General features: G+C 44.0%; 1 protein-coding gene across 10 annotated transcripts in view; it reads right to left on the bottom strand.

The window, feature by feature from the left end:
* The window catches only part of LOC144698817 (nuclear factor 1 B-type-like), a 375,700-nt gene that overhangs the window by 149,029 nt on the left and 209,524 nt on the right, over window positions 1–17,147 (bottom strand). For all 10 annotated transcript variants that reach the window (XM_078570524.1, XM_078570525.1, XM_078570519.1 and 7 more), the window contains exon 3: window positions 8,171–8,224. In XM_078570524.1, the coding sequence (XP_078426650.1) occupies window positions 8,171–8,224 (54 nt within the window). The remainder of the gene's footprint in view (window positions 1–8,170; window positions 8,225–17,147) is intronic.

The following is a 17,147-nucleotide window of genomic DNA, read 5'->3' as shown; positions in this document are numbered from 1 at the left end:
CTTTGCTTCTACCGATACTTGGTCAGATTTCTCTTTCTTGTAAACACAAAACACTCTTAAGTATTCTAGCCTTGCCCTGCACCTTTAAGCATATATCACTCCCTTTGTCCCTAGTAGGACTCACTCCACCTCTTACTACCTGCTTACTTTTTACAAGCTGGTAAAAGATTTTGGAATCCATTTATGTTAACTGCCATTCTATTCAATACTCTCTCTTTGCCAGACTTATTTTCCTCTTCACTTCCCATCTCAACCTATTGTATTCGGCCTGGTTTTCACTTGAATAATTCACCTGACATGCATCAAACACCCTCCTCTTTTGGTTCATCATAATCTCCATCTCCCTTGTCATGCAAAGAGTCTTGTTTTTGGCTCTCTTACCTTTCACTTCTGTTGGATAGTACTTTAGATGTACCTGAAGCATCTCTTCTGTAAGGATCTCACAATTGTTCCATTAGAGTTTTTCCTGTCAGTGTCTGGTTCCATTTTACTCTGACTAGATCCCTATTATCACACTGAAATTAGCCCGCTTCCAATTTAGAAGTTCTATATTGGATTGTTCCCTCCTCTTTTCCATTATTAATCTAGACCTTATGATACAATGATCACTCTTACTCAAGTGTTCCCCCACAGACACTTGGTCCACTTCATTTCCCAGCACCAGATCCAGCAAATCCCCCTTTCTAGTTGAGTCAAGAACATACTGATCAAGGAAGTTCTCCTGAACATGTTTCAGAAATTCTTTTCCCTCCTTATCCTTTACTCTAACATTATCCTAATCAATAGTTGTGTAATTTACAAACGTTTATTTTCAATCATTATCCAAGTGTTGACATTTTTTTGAAAAATAAAGAGAAAAGGGACTGGCGTTTTGCAAGGAGCTGGAATGGAGGAAAGATGTTTCAAGAAATTGATGAGAATGGTTAAGGTTTATAAAATTAACTCAACTGGCAAGACAGATTGAAATCAACAAATCCATGCCTTCAACTGGATTATCTATAGGATATGTAGTTTGCGAAGCAAGTGGGATCTTGGGCTTCGTACATAGAGGTATTGAGTACAAAAGCAGGGAAGTTATGCTGAACATTGAAAAAGCTCTGATTAGGCCACGAATAGAGTAGTGCATCTAATTCTGGACACCACACCTTAGGAAGAATGAAAGGGCCCTTGAGAGAGAACAGAGGAGATTTATCAGAATGTTTCCAAAGATGGGGGACTTTAATTAGGTTAGAGAAGCCAGGGTTGTTCTCCTTGGAGCAAAAATATTGGAGGGAGATTTGATAGAGGTGTTCAAGAGTACAACAAGTGTATGTAAGGTAGATTGCATTATTTTATGGGACAAGGACTAGGGGACATAGATTTAATATTTAGAACAAAGCATACGGGGAGATGTGAGGATGAACATTTTAACGCATCGAGTGGTAATAACCTGGAATCTGCTGCCTACGAGGGTGGTGGAGGTTCAGACAGTCAATGATTTCACAAGGAAATTGGATGGGCTCTTGGGGGAAATTAACGTGCAGAATTACAGGGGATAGATCAGGGGGCAGGGACTGACAGGATTTTTGTACAGAGCCAGCATGGGCTCAATAGTTGAATGGCCTCCTTCTGTGCTGTAACAATAATCACTCTCTAATACTGTCACATAAGCTAATGCAATTACAAATTGTCAGTGACATAATATTCAGTTCTATCTCTCTAAACTAGTACTCTTGCAACAGAATTAAGAAGGTAAAGATGGCCATTTGTGAACGAACTGCTACAAAAGATTGGAGAGTGAAGGAGTACTGAAATAGTTAATCCAAAATCACCAATCAAGGATTATCTTTAAAAGGCGAGAACACAAAAAAAATACTGAAATTTGCTTGCTATGAACAGCATGTTGAAGCTGGAATGAGAGATTAAATATTTCAATCGTTTATTTTGAATGACTCATTCAAAAAATAGGGTCTGTATTGACATGTAAACTTGGATGAAAAATGTACATTAAATAAATCAGAGTTGGTTGACATTTAATTAAAATTTAATCCATTTTATAAGTTTCTCTTGTATTACCCCACCCAAAATGTCAGTATAATCAGGGATCAGGTTACAAGCTTCTATGTGTTACAACATGAGAACAAATGCAGCTGCTGTTCCACTGCAGAGAAACCACACACCTACAAAAAAGTTTTCAAAAAGGTGTAAACATTTTTTTGATTAAAGTAACCTCATCATAAGAATGTCAGACTCAGTGGGAGGCCACTAGATATTAAGTACTTTAAAAATATCCCCAAAATATCCCCATTAAAAACTGAATAAAATGTAATCTTTTGTTGGAAATTTACAGTTAAATGTGATTATTTTCCCACATTAAACTTTTGCACTAACAGAAATAGTTTTGGAAGATCAGCCTGTACTTATTAACTTCTTAACAATGTACAATACCATGATTAAGGTGCTTGAAAAAAATACTTAAATGCTTCTTTAATCCAATGTCAAACTTTACTTTGCAATGAAAACAAGCCAATTAGAACTTCTTGGTAAGCATAACTGGGTCAAGAAAAGATAAATATTCTTCCTTTAATAAATAAATAAGATATATTACAAAGGGACTCCTAAAAAACAATTTTATTTGAAATTGAAAATTTGAAAGTTTTTAAACAAATATTACACTCATTATCAGAACCTCTCTGGAGGCAACAACTTGTGATGACCAAAGCTCTCAGTAGAACAGGGTTCATCTGCAGCAGATCTGCAGACAGGAACTGCAATTAGCTTGTGCAGCAGTTGCACTTTAGACTTAAATAGTAACAGATACAGAGATGAGGAAATCTTTGCAAACAAAACTCTGAATTTCAACTCTGCAAAAGTTCGAAAGCCTTTCTGTGAGACTCCTGGGGTTTGAGTAGCAAAGAAGATGAAAATGCAACAAGAGAGGAAAACAAAGGCCTGAATTTTACCCTTGGTGGGCACACGCAATAGGCGGGCCCGGGACCAGTCGGGAAACAGGCCCCCGACCATGATCAGCCAACAATCACAATTTCATGCTGGCTGGCTAATTAAGGCCCATCCAGTGTGAAACGTGTCTTCCCAATGGTCAGGAAGGGCCGGGCAGGGATGCGGACCTGTCAGGCACTGGGTCCAATGACGAACCGGCAGGTGGTTTAACAATGGCATAGGCAACTCCTTGAAGGCTGCCAGGGAAGAATCATATATTATGCCTTCTGGAAGGTGGAGCTATGGCCTCAACAGAGGCTGGAGACACCAGGCGGGAGGGCAGGTCAGGTGGGCAATAAGCCACCAGTTTTCGGACAAATGCCTCGCAATGCTCTTGGAGGAGGTAGCTGCCAGGAGGGACACCCTCCTGGATGGAAGGAAGAGGCCACCACACCGGGCAAAAAAAAGTTGGGGGTAGGTGGCAGCGAAGGTCAGCAGCCACAACGTTGTACAGCACACATGGGTTCAGTATCACAAATGGTTCAATGGCCTGCTGTGCTCAGGAAGGGTGAGTACCATATTAGCATGGATCGGTGCGGTGAAGTGTTAAGGACTGGCCGCCACCTCCCCCACCCCCCTCCCCACCCTGTGGACCTCAGGAGCATTAGAATCTGAGTGCCAACTGTCAATGACGCCAGAGCTGGCCAAGGGGGTGAGCCCTGGCTACTTGGACTGAGTGCCTTGTGGCTTGAGGGCCATGACTCGGATGTGCCCTGCAAGGTGTTCTTCAGGTGGGGTTGGCCAGGCTGCAATGGTACTGCAAGTGGATTGTGAAGGTGAACTAATCAATGCTCCTCTACCCTTTCAGGAGAAGATGAGGCATTAACAACATTGAGAGGTCACAGACAGGCAGAAGCCCCCCAAACCAGGCACGATGCCTTGGAGCTGGAGAGCCACCATGCACCTTGTTCAGCCAGTTGTGAAGAGGCTGCGATGTCAGGTGAAGGTAAGAGTGCAGTGCACAGAGGGGAGAGTTTCGGATGGTGCAAACATTCTTGTGTAGTCTCTTCATTGATGGGAGCCTGAAAACTGGAGACCCCATTGATCATTGAAAGGCGATGGTACCAGGAAGCAGATCTCCACTGTCTCACCAGGGTGCCTGGCATGCACAGTGACAGTGTTATGACTTAAACTGCTGACATGTCATTGTTCTGCCTTAGATTCACCATCAGGCACTCGTTCGCAGGACCCCAAAGAACTACCCTTGATGTCAGAGGACCGCAGGGCTGCAGCTGCACCTGCGTCACACCCACTCTCCGAACCAGGCACCAGCGCAGATACCAGCACCTTGATGGGCATTAGATCTTTGGCTAGAATGTTGGTGCACAGCAGTGAGGGTACTTCACACTCACTTGAGGTGCAGGCAAAGTTGGAGAGTGCCCAGGGTGCCTGCAGTTGGCGGACTGCTGGAAACCAGGACAATGCTGAGTCAAAGGTAGATAATGAGCCTTTGGAGTCGTCCATTAGGTGGCAGATGCTGGATGTCCAGTGAGATGTGTGGGAGGATCTAGCGGAGATCCATGAGGGTCTGCGTGCCATGGTCTCTGTCGTGGAGGAGTCCATGCAGAGCATTAGCATTGCATTGGCCCTCATGGCCGAGCGCACTGCCTCCTCCATTGAGAAAGTGGTGACTCTCATGAAGAGGCAGCTCCAGGGACAGAATCAGAGGTTCCTGCAGTTGCACTCAGACCTGCAAGTGCTCATATAGGCAATGACCTTAGGTGGTCAGTGCCAGTGTGAGAGATGGATGAGACACCCAGTATCAGTATCCCAGCTAGGTGCCTGTCCATCAATGGCGAGCAGTGGGGGGGTCCAGAGCAATCTCATGTTGGCGCACGACCTGCCTGACATCTCTGTGGGCTCCTCTCAGGGCGCTCTGGATGATGGCATCAGCTCCACTGCCCCTCAGCGAGTGACCGTGGCATCTGATGAGGTTGCGGTGACTGGGGAGATGCCAGCTGTGGCACTGGCCGCTCCTTCCCAGGCGCACAGGCTCCACTGGCCAGAGGACAACCGCCAAGGTCATCAAGGCCAACAAGACACTTGAGTCAGCAGGCTGCCTCCAATGCCGCTGCCAGCAAGAGGATGCACCAAAACGTAGCATTTGGAAACGTAAGTTTAAGGCACCATGAGCACAAGAGGGACTGGTCACAGTTGATCTTCTATTCTGTAATGTTTTGTTTCTATGTTTACTGGTGTGGAAATGAACACCATAGATGGTAATGTTAATTTGTCTTGATTGTGAAAATTACATAAACGTTGTTTTTGTTCTAATGGCCTGAGTATGCTCCACCCTTTTTTTGGTGCAGGGTACACCAGTATGTAATGGTGGACGTGAGTGGCTCTAAACTTTATTGCACAGGCACTGAGTGGCCTTTGGGTTCAAATGAAAGAGTAATTTCAGATATCCTGGACGGAAGCGGCAGCCCAGGCATGAGGTGGAAGCAGATATTTGGCAGTCTAACTGAGGGAGCATTGGATCAAGACGTCCTTGGTGCCTCTGCCTCCCTGAAGGAGGTCTGCCTCCATGCCCTCCCCATTCTCCTCACCACGCTCCTCTTCTGACTCACTACTGGATTCATCAACTCTAGCCTATGCAGCTGCCTCAAGATTGTCTTCCTCCAGTGGGTCCCCCCTTGCCAGTTTTGGAGAGTGCAGCATGCAACCACTATCAGTGACACCTGCTTTCGGGGGGGTGTTATAGTGCTCCCCCTGAATGGTCCAGGCATCAGAAGTGAATCTTCAGAAGACCTATGGTCCTCTTTATCACTGCCCTTGTGGAGGCATGAGTCCCATTATAATGTTGCTCTGCCTCTGTTCATGGGTGGTGGAGAGGCGTCATAAGCCACCTTATCAATATATAGCCCTCGTCACCCACCAGCCATCCATCCAGTGGAGATGGAGCACTGAATAACCTTGGCATCAGGGAATGTCTGAGGTTATAAGCGTCATGGGTGCTGCCTGGGTACCTTGCACAGACTTGCAGAATCTGTGTCTTGTGGTCACACACTATCTGGATGTTCATCGAGTGGAATCTCTTCCTGTTGATGAAGGCACCCGGCTGACCCGCTGGGGTTTTGGTGTCCACATGTGTGCAGTCGATTGCACCCTGGATGCAGGGGAACCCTGCAATTGCTGCAAAGCCTCTGGCTCACTCAGCCTGGCTGGCCTCATCCGTACGAAAATGAATAAATGTCATTACCCACCTGAACAGAGCTTCTGTCACCAGCTTGATGCAACTGTGGACAGCTGATTGGGACACTCCACAAAGATCCCCCACTGACCCCTGCAAAGAGCCGGAGGTGTAGAAGTTGAGAGCCACTGTGACCTTCAGAGCCACTGGCATGGGGTGTCCACCCACACAGTTGGAGGTGATCTCAGGCCTAATCATCTCACAAATGGAGGTCACAGTCTCCCTGGAGAGGCGGCGCCTCCTTTGGCTTTGCACCTTGGACATACTGAGTTAGCCGTATCGCTGTAAACTTTGACCGCAGGATAGTGGCATCTTCTGCGCCCCCTAATGCCTTGGACTACCTGCTGGCCCTGCGCCCTTTGTGCCTGTGCCTCTCCTCCCACATGTCGCTCTCCTGGAAGCTGCATTGGGACACCTGGTTTTGTTTCCCTTCTGCCCCTCTCTTCCTCCTCAGAGGAGGTGCCTCCAGTGGAGAGCACAATCCCCATTACCAAGGTTGCAGAAGGCTGTCTGATACCTGGAAGGGTCCACACAGTCAAAATCCTCCAGGGACCTTGGAGACAACAATGAGTCCTGAAACGAAGCCTAGAAATGCTAAGAATGAAGTTCAGAATAGAGATGAAGCTGTCAAGTACAAATAAGCAACCAGCAGCAAACTATCTCCTAAACTCCTCACTACTCATAATGGCAATGCTGCTGACCCTTTTTATCCTGCCCTTGGATGAGGTTTTGTAAAATGTGGGCTGCCCGCCTGTCTGTTTTGCCCGTGCAACAAGCGTGAAATCCCACGGTCAACGTAAAATCTGGATCAATTGGGTTTTTAATGCCCTTAAGCGGCCTTTTAATTGATAGCGGGATCAATTGATGATAATTGATTGGGTTGGGCATGCATCCTCCCGCAAGGCGCTAAGTTCTGCCCATTGTTTCCATGACAAAGGCTTAGGGTGGGATTTTCTGGCTCTGCCCACCGCCAGGATCGTCCGGTCCTGCCAAAAATCAATGGATTTTTGGCTGGGCGGCAAAATCTCCCACGGCGGGTCCTGCCATGGCCTCAGGATTACAATACTGATTGAAAAATATTGATTGCTCAGGGTGATTTGTCATTTAATAACAGAAAAAGTATACAGCCTGCCCCTTTAACTCTGCCTATCTGTAACAGTAACAGTAATATTTTGGCTACAGTAATATTTGCAGCAGCCTGAGATGAATACCTACTTTAACTGCATCAGTAATTTTTTTTATTCATTGATAGGATTTGGGTGTTGCTGGCTAGGCCAGCCATTTATTGCCCAATATAGGCCCAAGTTGTACTGGCGAAGCACAGGTTACAATAGCCCCATGCACTTGCCTTCTCTAAATGCTGTTTCAACCTCCTATAGCTGCATGTATAATAGAAGTAGCCATGGCAATGCAGCCATGCACATATGCTGAAGTGTGCACATGTACAGGCTATTTACATGAAGCAGATGCACTGTGAACTTCTGGAATGAAGTGTCCCTGAACAGACGTTAGCAGAAAATAGAAAGAATGACAGTACTTTCTAGCTGTACCTAACCTGTTTTTCTGGTTGTTTTTGTGGGTTCTTCACATAATTTTAGTCATGTATAACTCTATGCATGCATTCAGGCTGGCTGGAGATATATTGAAGACTTCATTGCAGAGTGGGTCTGAAAGTCACACCGAAGATGGATTCAGCTTTCAGGTCACAAAATGTACTACACTGATTTAGCATTTCTGTAAACGGGAAAATACATTCCATCGGCATAAAATTACAGCCTTTTTTAAAATCTACTCCAGCACTGTCTTCAGGCAGTGAAGCTGACAATCTAGGGACCAGAGAGAATGAACGAACTGCACAGCACAAGTTGGGATATGAGATAGGGTCAATATGGGGACTGAAGGGGAGAGAAACACTGCAATCTGGAAGAATACTATGCTTAGCTCTCCAATTTAAAATAAAAATTCCAAAATTTCCTCAGCTTTAAGTGATTCACTTACCTGGAGTATTTTTTGTAGACTCGCTGTGACTGGGACTGTCTGCATGACCTGAATCTGGCAAAAAAGGAAAGGAAAGAATGTAAAACAAAAGTTTAGAACTTTAGAAGCTAGGTTCCAAAGCAATTTAAATAGTTTACCAATTTGTTCAAGACAGATTCTGTCTCCAGATTCTGGCAACATTGCATATTTTCAATTATACTATTAAATCAAGAAGGTATTGCAACAAATAATCTCTAAAAGGGTTACTGTGTGGTTAATTATTTAAAAGAAAAATGCATTTTAGCATTCCATCAAGTTTATAAAACAAAGTGTGAAGTTATCTTGCTACTGGTCAAGTTTGGATCATTTTATCATATAGGAGAGGCTTAATCATTGACTTAAAAAGTAGTAATGGATATGATCATGAAATTGAGTAAAATAGGGATAATTTTACAAATATACACTTTTTTCTGAATTTTCAGTGTTATATATTAGGTTTTTTTATCTGTAAATATTTGTAAAGAGCTAGGAGCTAATTATATAGGAATTAATTGTTATGTGTAAGTATTCCGGGGGGCCACTTTTCAAGGCTACACTAGAGAGTCATGTGACGTATAACAGAACCAGTTTAATCCAGCCTTTCTTTTGTACAAGGCAGCATGGCAAATATTAAACATAAAGAGTTCTCATCTTTCCAAACTTAAAGTGTGATTATTACCAACATCAGGAACCCAAAAGACAACAAGAACACAGCACAGTATTTGAAGAATAAATGTGATCCTGTTTTCCTCACAATTGCAACTGGAATTCCTCCTATTTCTTTGGGATAAAGAAAACAGTACCATGTTCTGTAAGGTACATAAAAAGGCTTGACACGGTATGCTAAAGTACTCCACTCTTCACATTTTAAACAGACAGCTCCGCATTGTGGATTAAACAATGCCAAGTTGATTGTCAGTCATGTTTATCAAAATCATTCAGGTTGAAACTGAGATGAAGTAGTTGTCTGTTTTTTTAGATACGACCTAGTGGGGTTAAGTCATGTACAGTTTCTTGTCATACACAGAAATCTCCAACACTCCACTTTATAATATTCATATGACAGACACCACCTGGGTGGTAGCATATGCAGAGAGGAAGAAAAAAAGGATTATGAAATGTACAAAGATAAACTGAAATGATGAAGTATATAAAGAAACAAGTGGATGGTTGTAGAAAATAGATGAAGTAAATAAACAAGGTTCGTGGTGATGAAGGAAAATACAGTAAAAGGGCTACATGTATAGTGTACAATAATATATAATCAAAAATAGACAAAGCAGGGCATATAAAGCTAAATAAGTATATCTTACTGTTACATTCTAAAAAAAAATTTTTCTAGATGAAAATTGAGCAGGTAGTGGTACTAAAAGGACAAACTGTTAGAAATCTGAACTACATGTGGTCAGCTGAGATTAAAAATAAAACATTAGATTAACATTTCTTCAGAAACCATTCACTACAATAGACAAAAGGTGCCTATAAGGAATATTACCTTTCTCCTTCAGATGTTCTGTATATTTCCGCCACTATCTATTTTTATTTTAGTAGTAATGCTGCTGATTGGAAGTTTAATGATAGCAGGATTCAGGCATCCAACAATTACCTGCTGCTGAAGTGGAACTGCTTTTAGTCTGGTCTGTCTGCTTAAAGTTAAAATGTCTAATTGCAGTCCATAGGCAATCTCAGCTCAATAAAAATTGAATGCAATTAGGTGAGGGGCATTTTTAAATCGAAAAGTCATTACAAATTTGTTCTTTCTTTCTTTCTATCTATCTATATCTATATACACATTTACATACTTTAACACACTCTGACACGTTAACTAACATCTAATGTTGGTTAGGGTCAATCCTAAATATTTAATAGACCCGAAGTCTTTTTAATTCGTAATATTGCTGGCACTAAAAAGCTACTCAATTAGCTTTTAAAAAATCCAATCATGTGCTGGCTTGTCATTGTACTTTTGTGGAAGGGTATTTGTAACTTGTGGCTTCTATTAATGAGCCATGAAATACTTGTTTATCCATGCATCGCTGAGGAACAGCTCCACCCTCTATCTGAACTCAAGTATAATTGATCATTCTACATACCTTAATCAATGGACTGCAAATTTGAAAAGAATTAGCAACTTCTCTTGGCCTCTTAAACACCTAAAATAGGGCAACTGATGTCAAGTCATGGATGTCCTTTATTTCACCACACATAGAGCCATAAAATCTTTCTGTTACTCTTCCTAAGCTCATAGAAAACAGCACTGCAGTACACTGAGATACCAACAAGCACAGGGGATGCAAAAGGGGGTGAGATAGCTGTGTAAGAGATTCCAAAAATCTGTGAAAATCTTAGTCCTCTTGTCTTCCTGATCCTTGTGGTGTATACTGGACTTTGCTTGCTCTGCTCTGCCTGCAGTCTGTTAGAATCAAAACAAGAATCTATCAATTATGAAAGTGCATTGCATATGCCATTATATAATATTTTTATAAGCAATATCTCAGGGTGCCAAGCGCAATGTGTCATCAGGCAAGATGGATCTTTAAGTCAGCCAATTCCGGCAGAGAGCTCATAAGCTGTGGAACAGTTTAAACAGTTTATGTTTCCTAGCTATTATATCTCTTCACCTGAGTGTAAAGCATAAATAGACAAGATGTGCTGCATAAAATAAAGGTAGGAAAATCAGTCACAGAGAGCTCTTTGTCATGCTCCTAAGATTAAAGTTAGGTTCAATCCGAATGAGTGCTGCATCGTCAGGCATGTGACATAACTGAGGTAGATATAAATGATCCCATAACAATCCGAAGTGTTCTTCCAGAGTTCTGCCCAATATTCATACATCAACCAACACTGCCAAGATGGTTATCTAACTTAGTATTGTTTATGAAACCCATCTGTATGTAGACTGGCTGTCATGCTTGCTTACAATGTAACAGTGGCTATGCTTCAAAAGTAATTTAAGGGCTGTGAGATCCTTGGGATGTCCTGAGCAGAAAAAAGGCACCATATAAATTCGAGGGCAAAATTTTTAGCTCGTCAGGCAGGCGTGCACCCGACACAACCGAGCATAAAATGATGCGTGATGATGTCAGGTGAGCGTCCCAGAATCATCGGGCAATCGTGCAATACTTTGGTTGGCAGGCGCGCGCCGGAGTTGGCAGCGCACCCACCAACAATTAAAATACCTATTAAGGTTAATTAAAATAATTTTTTTGCTGCCCTTCCAACCTTACGGTTGGCAGGCAGACGGAAAGGCCAAGCGGCCTTTGCACTTTTTTGGAAACCTCATCCACGGGCAGGATGAGATTTCCAAGAGCAAATAGAAATAGAATAACATTTTAAAACATTTTTTCATTTTTTGAAATCTGTTCGTCTCCCTTAGGCACCTCTGCCAACTTCGCACTCGCCCCGCTCGCCCTTCTCTCCCCGCTCTCATAGGCAGCACTGAGCGCTGCCGCTCACGTTTCCTGTCGGGCGGGCCTTACTTGGCCTGCCAGCGGGAAATCGCCTTCCGGCTCTGATCGCAGGTAGTGGTCGGCTTCCCGGCTACCCCCACTGCCACCCCCCCCACCCACACAAGGGTGCCCCAAGTTTTTTCTTTATTTGAAACTTTGAAACATGTTAACACATAGTAATGCAAAATGTTAGGGATCTTGGCAGTAAACTTGTTAATGATGAAGTATATTTTACTGCATTGCCGCTTAACTAATTAATTATAAACATAGTTGGCTACAAATGACTGTTAACTAAAATAATGTCAAAGCTATTATGGATGAGCTTTCCCAGGAGACTCAGTTAGTAAGTATATTGTTTCATATGAACTTGTGTCATGCAGACCAAGCAGATGCAGATTCCAGAATTGTGAAGGAGGACTTAAGCTGAGCCTGTTTTAAACATTGACAGATAGACAACTGACTGGCAACATTCTAGAGGTATTTAAGATACCAAATAATTTTCTATAAGATAAATCTGGAGCACTATTTCAAGGTAAGGCATAAAAATGGGATAGTGGGGACAGGGTTTTAAACGCTGAGAGTCTAGTTTCAAACTTTTAACGGTAAGCACTTGATTCAGAGTGATCAACGTTTGCAGCAGTATGTGTGGTGACAACAGAAACCTTTGAATAGCTCCAGATCCAGTTGATGATGCAGTGTAAACACCAGAGGCAAAGCAAAAATGGGTCAAATGGCTTCCTTTATCTGTATTTATCTTGGGATGTTCTGATTATGCTGGATATGACGTTTTATAAAATTGGAAGTAAAGTCTCAAAGGATTCTGGACGCTACAATACTTTAGGAACAACATGAAGTTCAATTACAGGATGCACAATGTATTTACCTAACCTCATTGCTCTTTTTCAGATTTCTAGAACTTCCATGTTTTATCACTTTATCTCGTTGTCAGATATCACGCTGGTTCTTATGAATCAGTGCTCCTCCACATTGAGCATCACTTGGAGGAAGCACTGAGGGTGGCAAGGGCACAGAATGTACCCTGAACATACTCTACCATCTGCCATGGCAGAATTTAAACCTGGGTCCACAGAGCATTACCCTGGGTCTCTGGAGTACTTGCCCAGCGACAGAACCTCTACGTCACCACCTTCCCTGACGCTGTGGGCCATCAGCAGCAGCAGAACTGTACTCGAACACAATCTGTAACCTCATGGCCTGGCATATACCCCACTCTACCATTACCATCAAGCCAGGGGATCAAACCTGGTTCATTGAAGACTGCAGGAAGGCATGCCAGGAGCAACACCAGGCATACCTAAAAATGAGGTGTCAACCTGATGAGACTACAACACAGGACTACTTGCATGCAAACAGCATAAGCAGCAAATGATAGACAGAGCTAAACAATCCCACAACCAATGGATCAGATCAAAGCTCTGCAGTCCTGCCACATCCAGTTGCGAATGGTAGTGGACAATTAAACAACTCCCTGGAGGAGGAGGTTCCACAAATGTCCCTATCCTCAAAGATGGAGGAGCCCAGCACAGCAGTGCAAACGATAAGGCCGAAGCATTCACAACAATCTTCAGCCAGGAGCGCCGAGTGGATGATCTATCTCAACCTTCTCCGGAGGTCCCCAGTTTCATAGATGCCAGTCTTCAGCTAATTCAATTCATTCCATGCGATATTAAGAAACGGCTGAAGGCACTGCATACTGCAAAGGCTATGGGCTCTGACAATATTCTGGCAATAGTACTTGTGCTCCAAAACTTGCCGCGCCCCTAGCCTAGCTGTTCCAGTACAGCTACAACACTGGCATCTACCCAACTATGTGAAAAATTGCCCAGGTACGTCCTGTACACAAAAAGCAGGGCAAATCCAGCCTGGCCAATTACCGCCCCATCAATCTACTCTTGATCATCAGTAAAGTAATGGAAGGGGTCGTCAACAGTGCTACCAAGCAGCACTTGCTTAGCAATAAACTGCTCACTGACGCCCAGTTTGGGTTCCGCCAGGGTCACTCAGCTCCTGACCTCATTACAGCTTTGGTTCAAACATGGACAAAAGAGCTGAACTCCCGAGGTGAGGTGAGAGTGACTGTCTTTGACATCAAGGCAGCACTTGACTGAGTGTGGCATCAAGGAGCCCTAGCAAAACTGGAGTCAATGGGCATTGGGGGAAAACTCTCTGCTGGTTAGAGCCATACCTAGCACAAAGGAAGTTGGTTGTGGTTGTTGGAGATCAGTCATCTCAACTCCAGGACATCACTGCAGGAGTTCCTCAGGGTAGTGTCCTAGGCCCAACCATCTTCAGCTGCTTCATCAATGACCTTCCTTCCACCACAAGGTCAGAAGTGGGGATGTTCGCTGATGATTGCACGCTGATGATTGCACAATGTTCAGCACCATTTGCGCCTCCTCAGATACTGGAGCAGTCCATGTCCAAATGCAGCAAGACCTGGACAATATGCAGACTTGGGCTGACAAAGGCAAGTAACATTTGCCCCACACAAGTGTCAAGCAATGGCCATCTCCAACAAGAGAGAATCCAACCATCACCCCTTGAGGTTCAATGGCATTACCATCACTGAATCCCCCACTATCAACATCCTGGAGGTTACCATTGACCAGAAACTGAACTGGACTAGCCATATAAATACTGTGGCTACAAGAACAGGTCAGAGGTTCGGAATCCTGCGACAAGTAACTCATCCCTGACTCCCCAAAACCTGTCCACCATCTAAAAGGCAGAAGTCAGGAGTGTGATGGAATACTCCCCACTTGCCTGGATGAGTGCAGCTCCCACAACACTCAAGAAGTGGACACCATCCAGGACAAAGCAGTCTGCTTGATTGGCACCACATCCACAAACATTCACTCCCTCCACCACTGATGCACAGTAGCAGCAGTGTGTACCATCTACAGGATGCACTGCAGGAATTCACCAAGGCTCCTTAGACAACACCTTCCAAGCCCACAACCACTACTATCTAGAAGGACAAGGGCAGCAGATAGATGGGAACAACACCTCCTGGAAGTTCCCCTCCAAGTCACTCACGATCCTGACTTGGAAATATATCGCCGGGGTCAAAATCCTGGAACTGGGTCAAAATCCTGGAACTCCCTTCCTAACAGCACTGTGGGTGTACCTACACCACATGGACTGCAGCGGTTCAAGAAGGCAGCTCACACCACCTTCTCAAGGGCAATTAGGGATGGGCAATAAATGCTGGCTCATCCAGCAAAGCCCACATCCCATGAATGAATAAAAAAAAAATCAGCATTTTCTGAGGTGATGTGCATACTAATGCCCTGCAATTGGAAGCATGACCTTTCTTGCCCCAGAACTCATCACCTAAAGTTCTCAAACCACAGTCCTGCAAACACAATGGGAGGAATATTCTCATCTTAGCCTCTGCCAGAATGGTGAGACCATTTTCAGGTCTGGAACCCAACTCTCTGAACGGCACACCCGGCAATTGGTCTTTACCAGAGCAAACCAATTATCATCCTGCGTCCAGGCTCCCCAGTCAATTAGGGAAGGACGGTGGGATGACATGCCCATTCTGTCAAAGGAAGGATTTCTAGTTAAAGGGACCCCAGCATGAGTGAGAAAAGCCGACCAGCACTTGGATTCCCAAGGTTGCAGCACCCAAAGGAATGAAGGGGACATCTGGGAAGGCTGCATCCTGGGTCTTTCCTGGAAGTCCTTGTGTAGGGGCTGCAGTGAGGTGAGCTGTACCAAGGGCGGGAGGAAAAGGACATCCTCTCCAACCAAGCAGGCATGGATGGAAGTGGCCCAGGAAGTCAGCAGCAGCAGTGTGGTCCTTCCAATCTGGTGACAGTGCAGTCGGAGAATCCATAACAACAAGAGAGCATGAGAGGTGATTGGTGTAATGCTTTCAGGTGTCATACCCCACACTCTGACTTTCCTATATACAGCATGCTTCAGGTCAACACACCTTACAGCTCCACACATTCCACTCTCTCCAGGCACCTCACATCTCCATCTGAGCTGTGGACACTCACACTCACCCTCACCTATTGCTTTCTTGCACTGATGTCTCACATCACCTTCTACAAATAGTTTTGTTCCCTCCTCTCCACACAAGTTATTAAAACCATTATAACCCCCTGCCTTTTCCTTGCAGAAGAAGAGAATGCACAATTTGGCAAGAGATGGAGATCAAAGGGTGATCCTCCAATGACAGTCATTTTGACGGTCATTGCCAACCCGTGCCCACCTGCTCCACTGCGAAACAGATGTTCTTCCATGAGGCTGCAGAAGTCAGCAGTGAACTGGCATGACAGCCTGGTCTTCCTGAGACACTGGTATTCATATGTGTCAAGAGAGCTGATCCTCTATCTGTAATCACTGTGTTTGGGGTATTGCCTCCTTTCAACTGGATCTCGGTGTCCATTTCCTCTGCCCTGTGGAGGGGCATGTGGTTGCGGAGAAAGCGGCTGCTGCTTGTACTATTGGTGGTGATGTGGCCTCTGCTGTTGCCCCTCAGCAGAATGGAAGGTGGAGCTGCATAAACTGCTCCCATGTCGTGTTAAAGGCTGGGAGCAGGAAATTGGAGCTGAAGATGAGTGAAGTGCTAGACAGGTGAAGTACCATCCAAGAAGTTGTCAATTACCTGTCAAGCAGGGAAAGCACTGTCTGAGAGAAGTGTTTTGAACAGCAGTGTCTCAATGGCCATGGCTGGAGCTCCTCAGTGTAATTGATCAAAGCCTTCCCAGAGTTTCACTGAAGAAACTCTTCCCACTGTGCCCTCACATAGGTGACCCTGGTGAGTTGCTGACAGGTCGAGAAACAGGTTCCATCGATGGGAATTGCAGGATTCAGGGCTAAAGCAGCTCATAATTGGCTTCTTAACAACCTCAACAACTTCTTAATTATATACTCACTGGTCCGTGGGGATCCCCTGCATTGATGAAAGCCAAAGGAGGAGGGAATCACATTGGGATTCAGAACTGACATAATTTCCAGAACTTTCCCACTCTGCTTGCCCCCGAATCTGTCTCCAATGGCCAAAGAAAATGTTGTCCAATTTATCCCCTTTTGAACCTTTGACCTACTAGTTAAACTTCTTTTAGACACTATAGTTACTACCATTTTCCTGCACAATTGAAGTTATACTAAATTATCTTTCACACAGTACTTACAATGAACTGTGCAAAAATAGAAATTGCATGTTTATTTTTATATTTAGTGATAGGACCCTCAAACTTAAAAGCACCACTGAAATGTATTTATTCCATAACTAACTTTATAATAATCTCAGTTCATATCATAAATTTCTACATTGCAGCAGCTTTGCAGTCTGCAAATGCAAAATCAGAACTACAAATCAGCACCCAAACATGCCTACACCTTTCTTGTTTTACAAGGTCGTGAAATGTTCCAAATTTAGTTCAATAGTTGGCCCATCTTCCAATCCCTTCAAACAAATTTTGCAACATTTGTATAAGCATTTTTTATTCTTACCGTTCCTCACAGTATGTCTG

Source organism: Cetorhinus maximus, chromosome 2 (assembly GCF_964194155.1).
Source record: "Cetorhinus maximus chromosome 2, sCetMax3.hap1.1, whole genome shotgun sequence".
Taxonomy (NCBI): domain Eukaryota; kingdom Metazoa; phylum Chordata; class Chondrichthyes; order Lamniformes; family Cetorhinidae; genus Cetorhinus; species Cetorhinus maximus.
The sequence above is the reverse complement of the archived record's forward strand: the minus strand, read 5'-3'. Positions and strand labels throughout refer to the sequence as shown.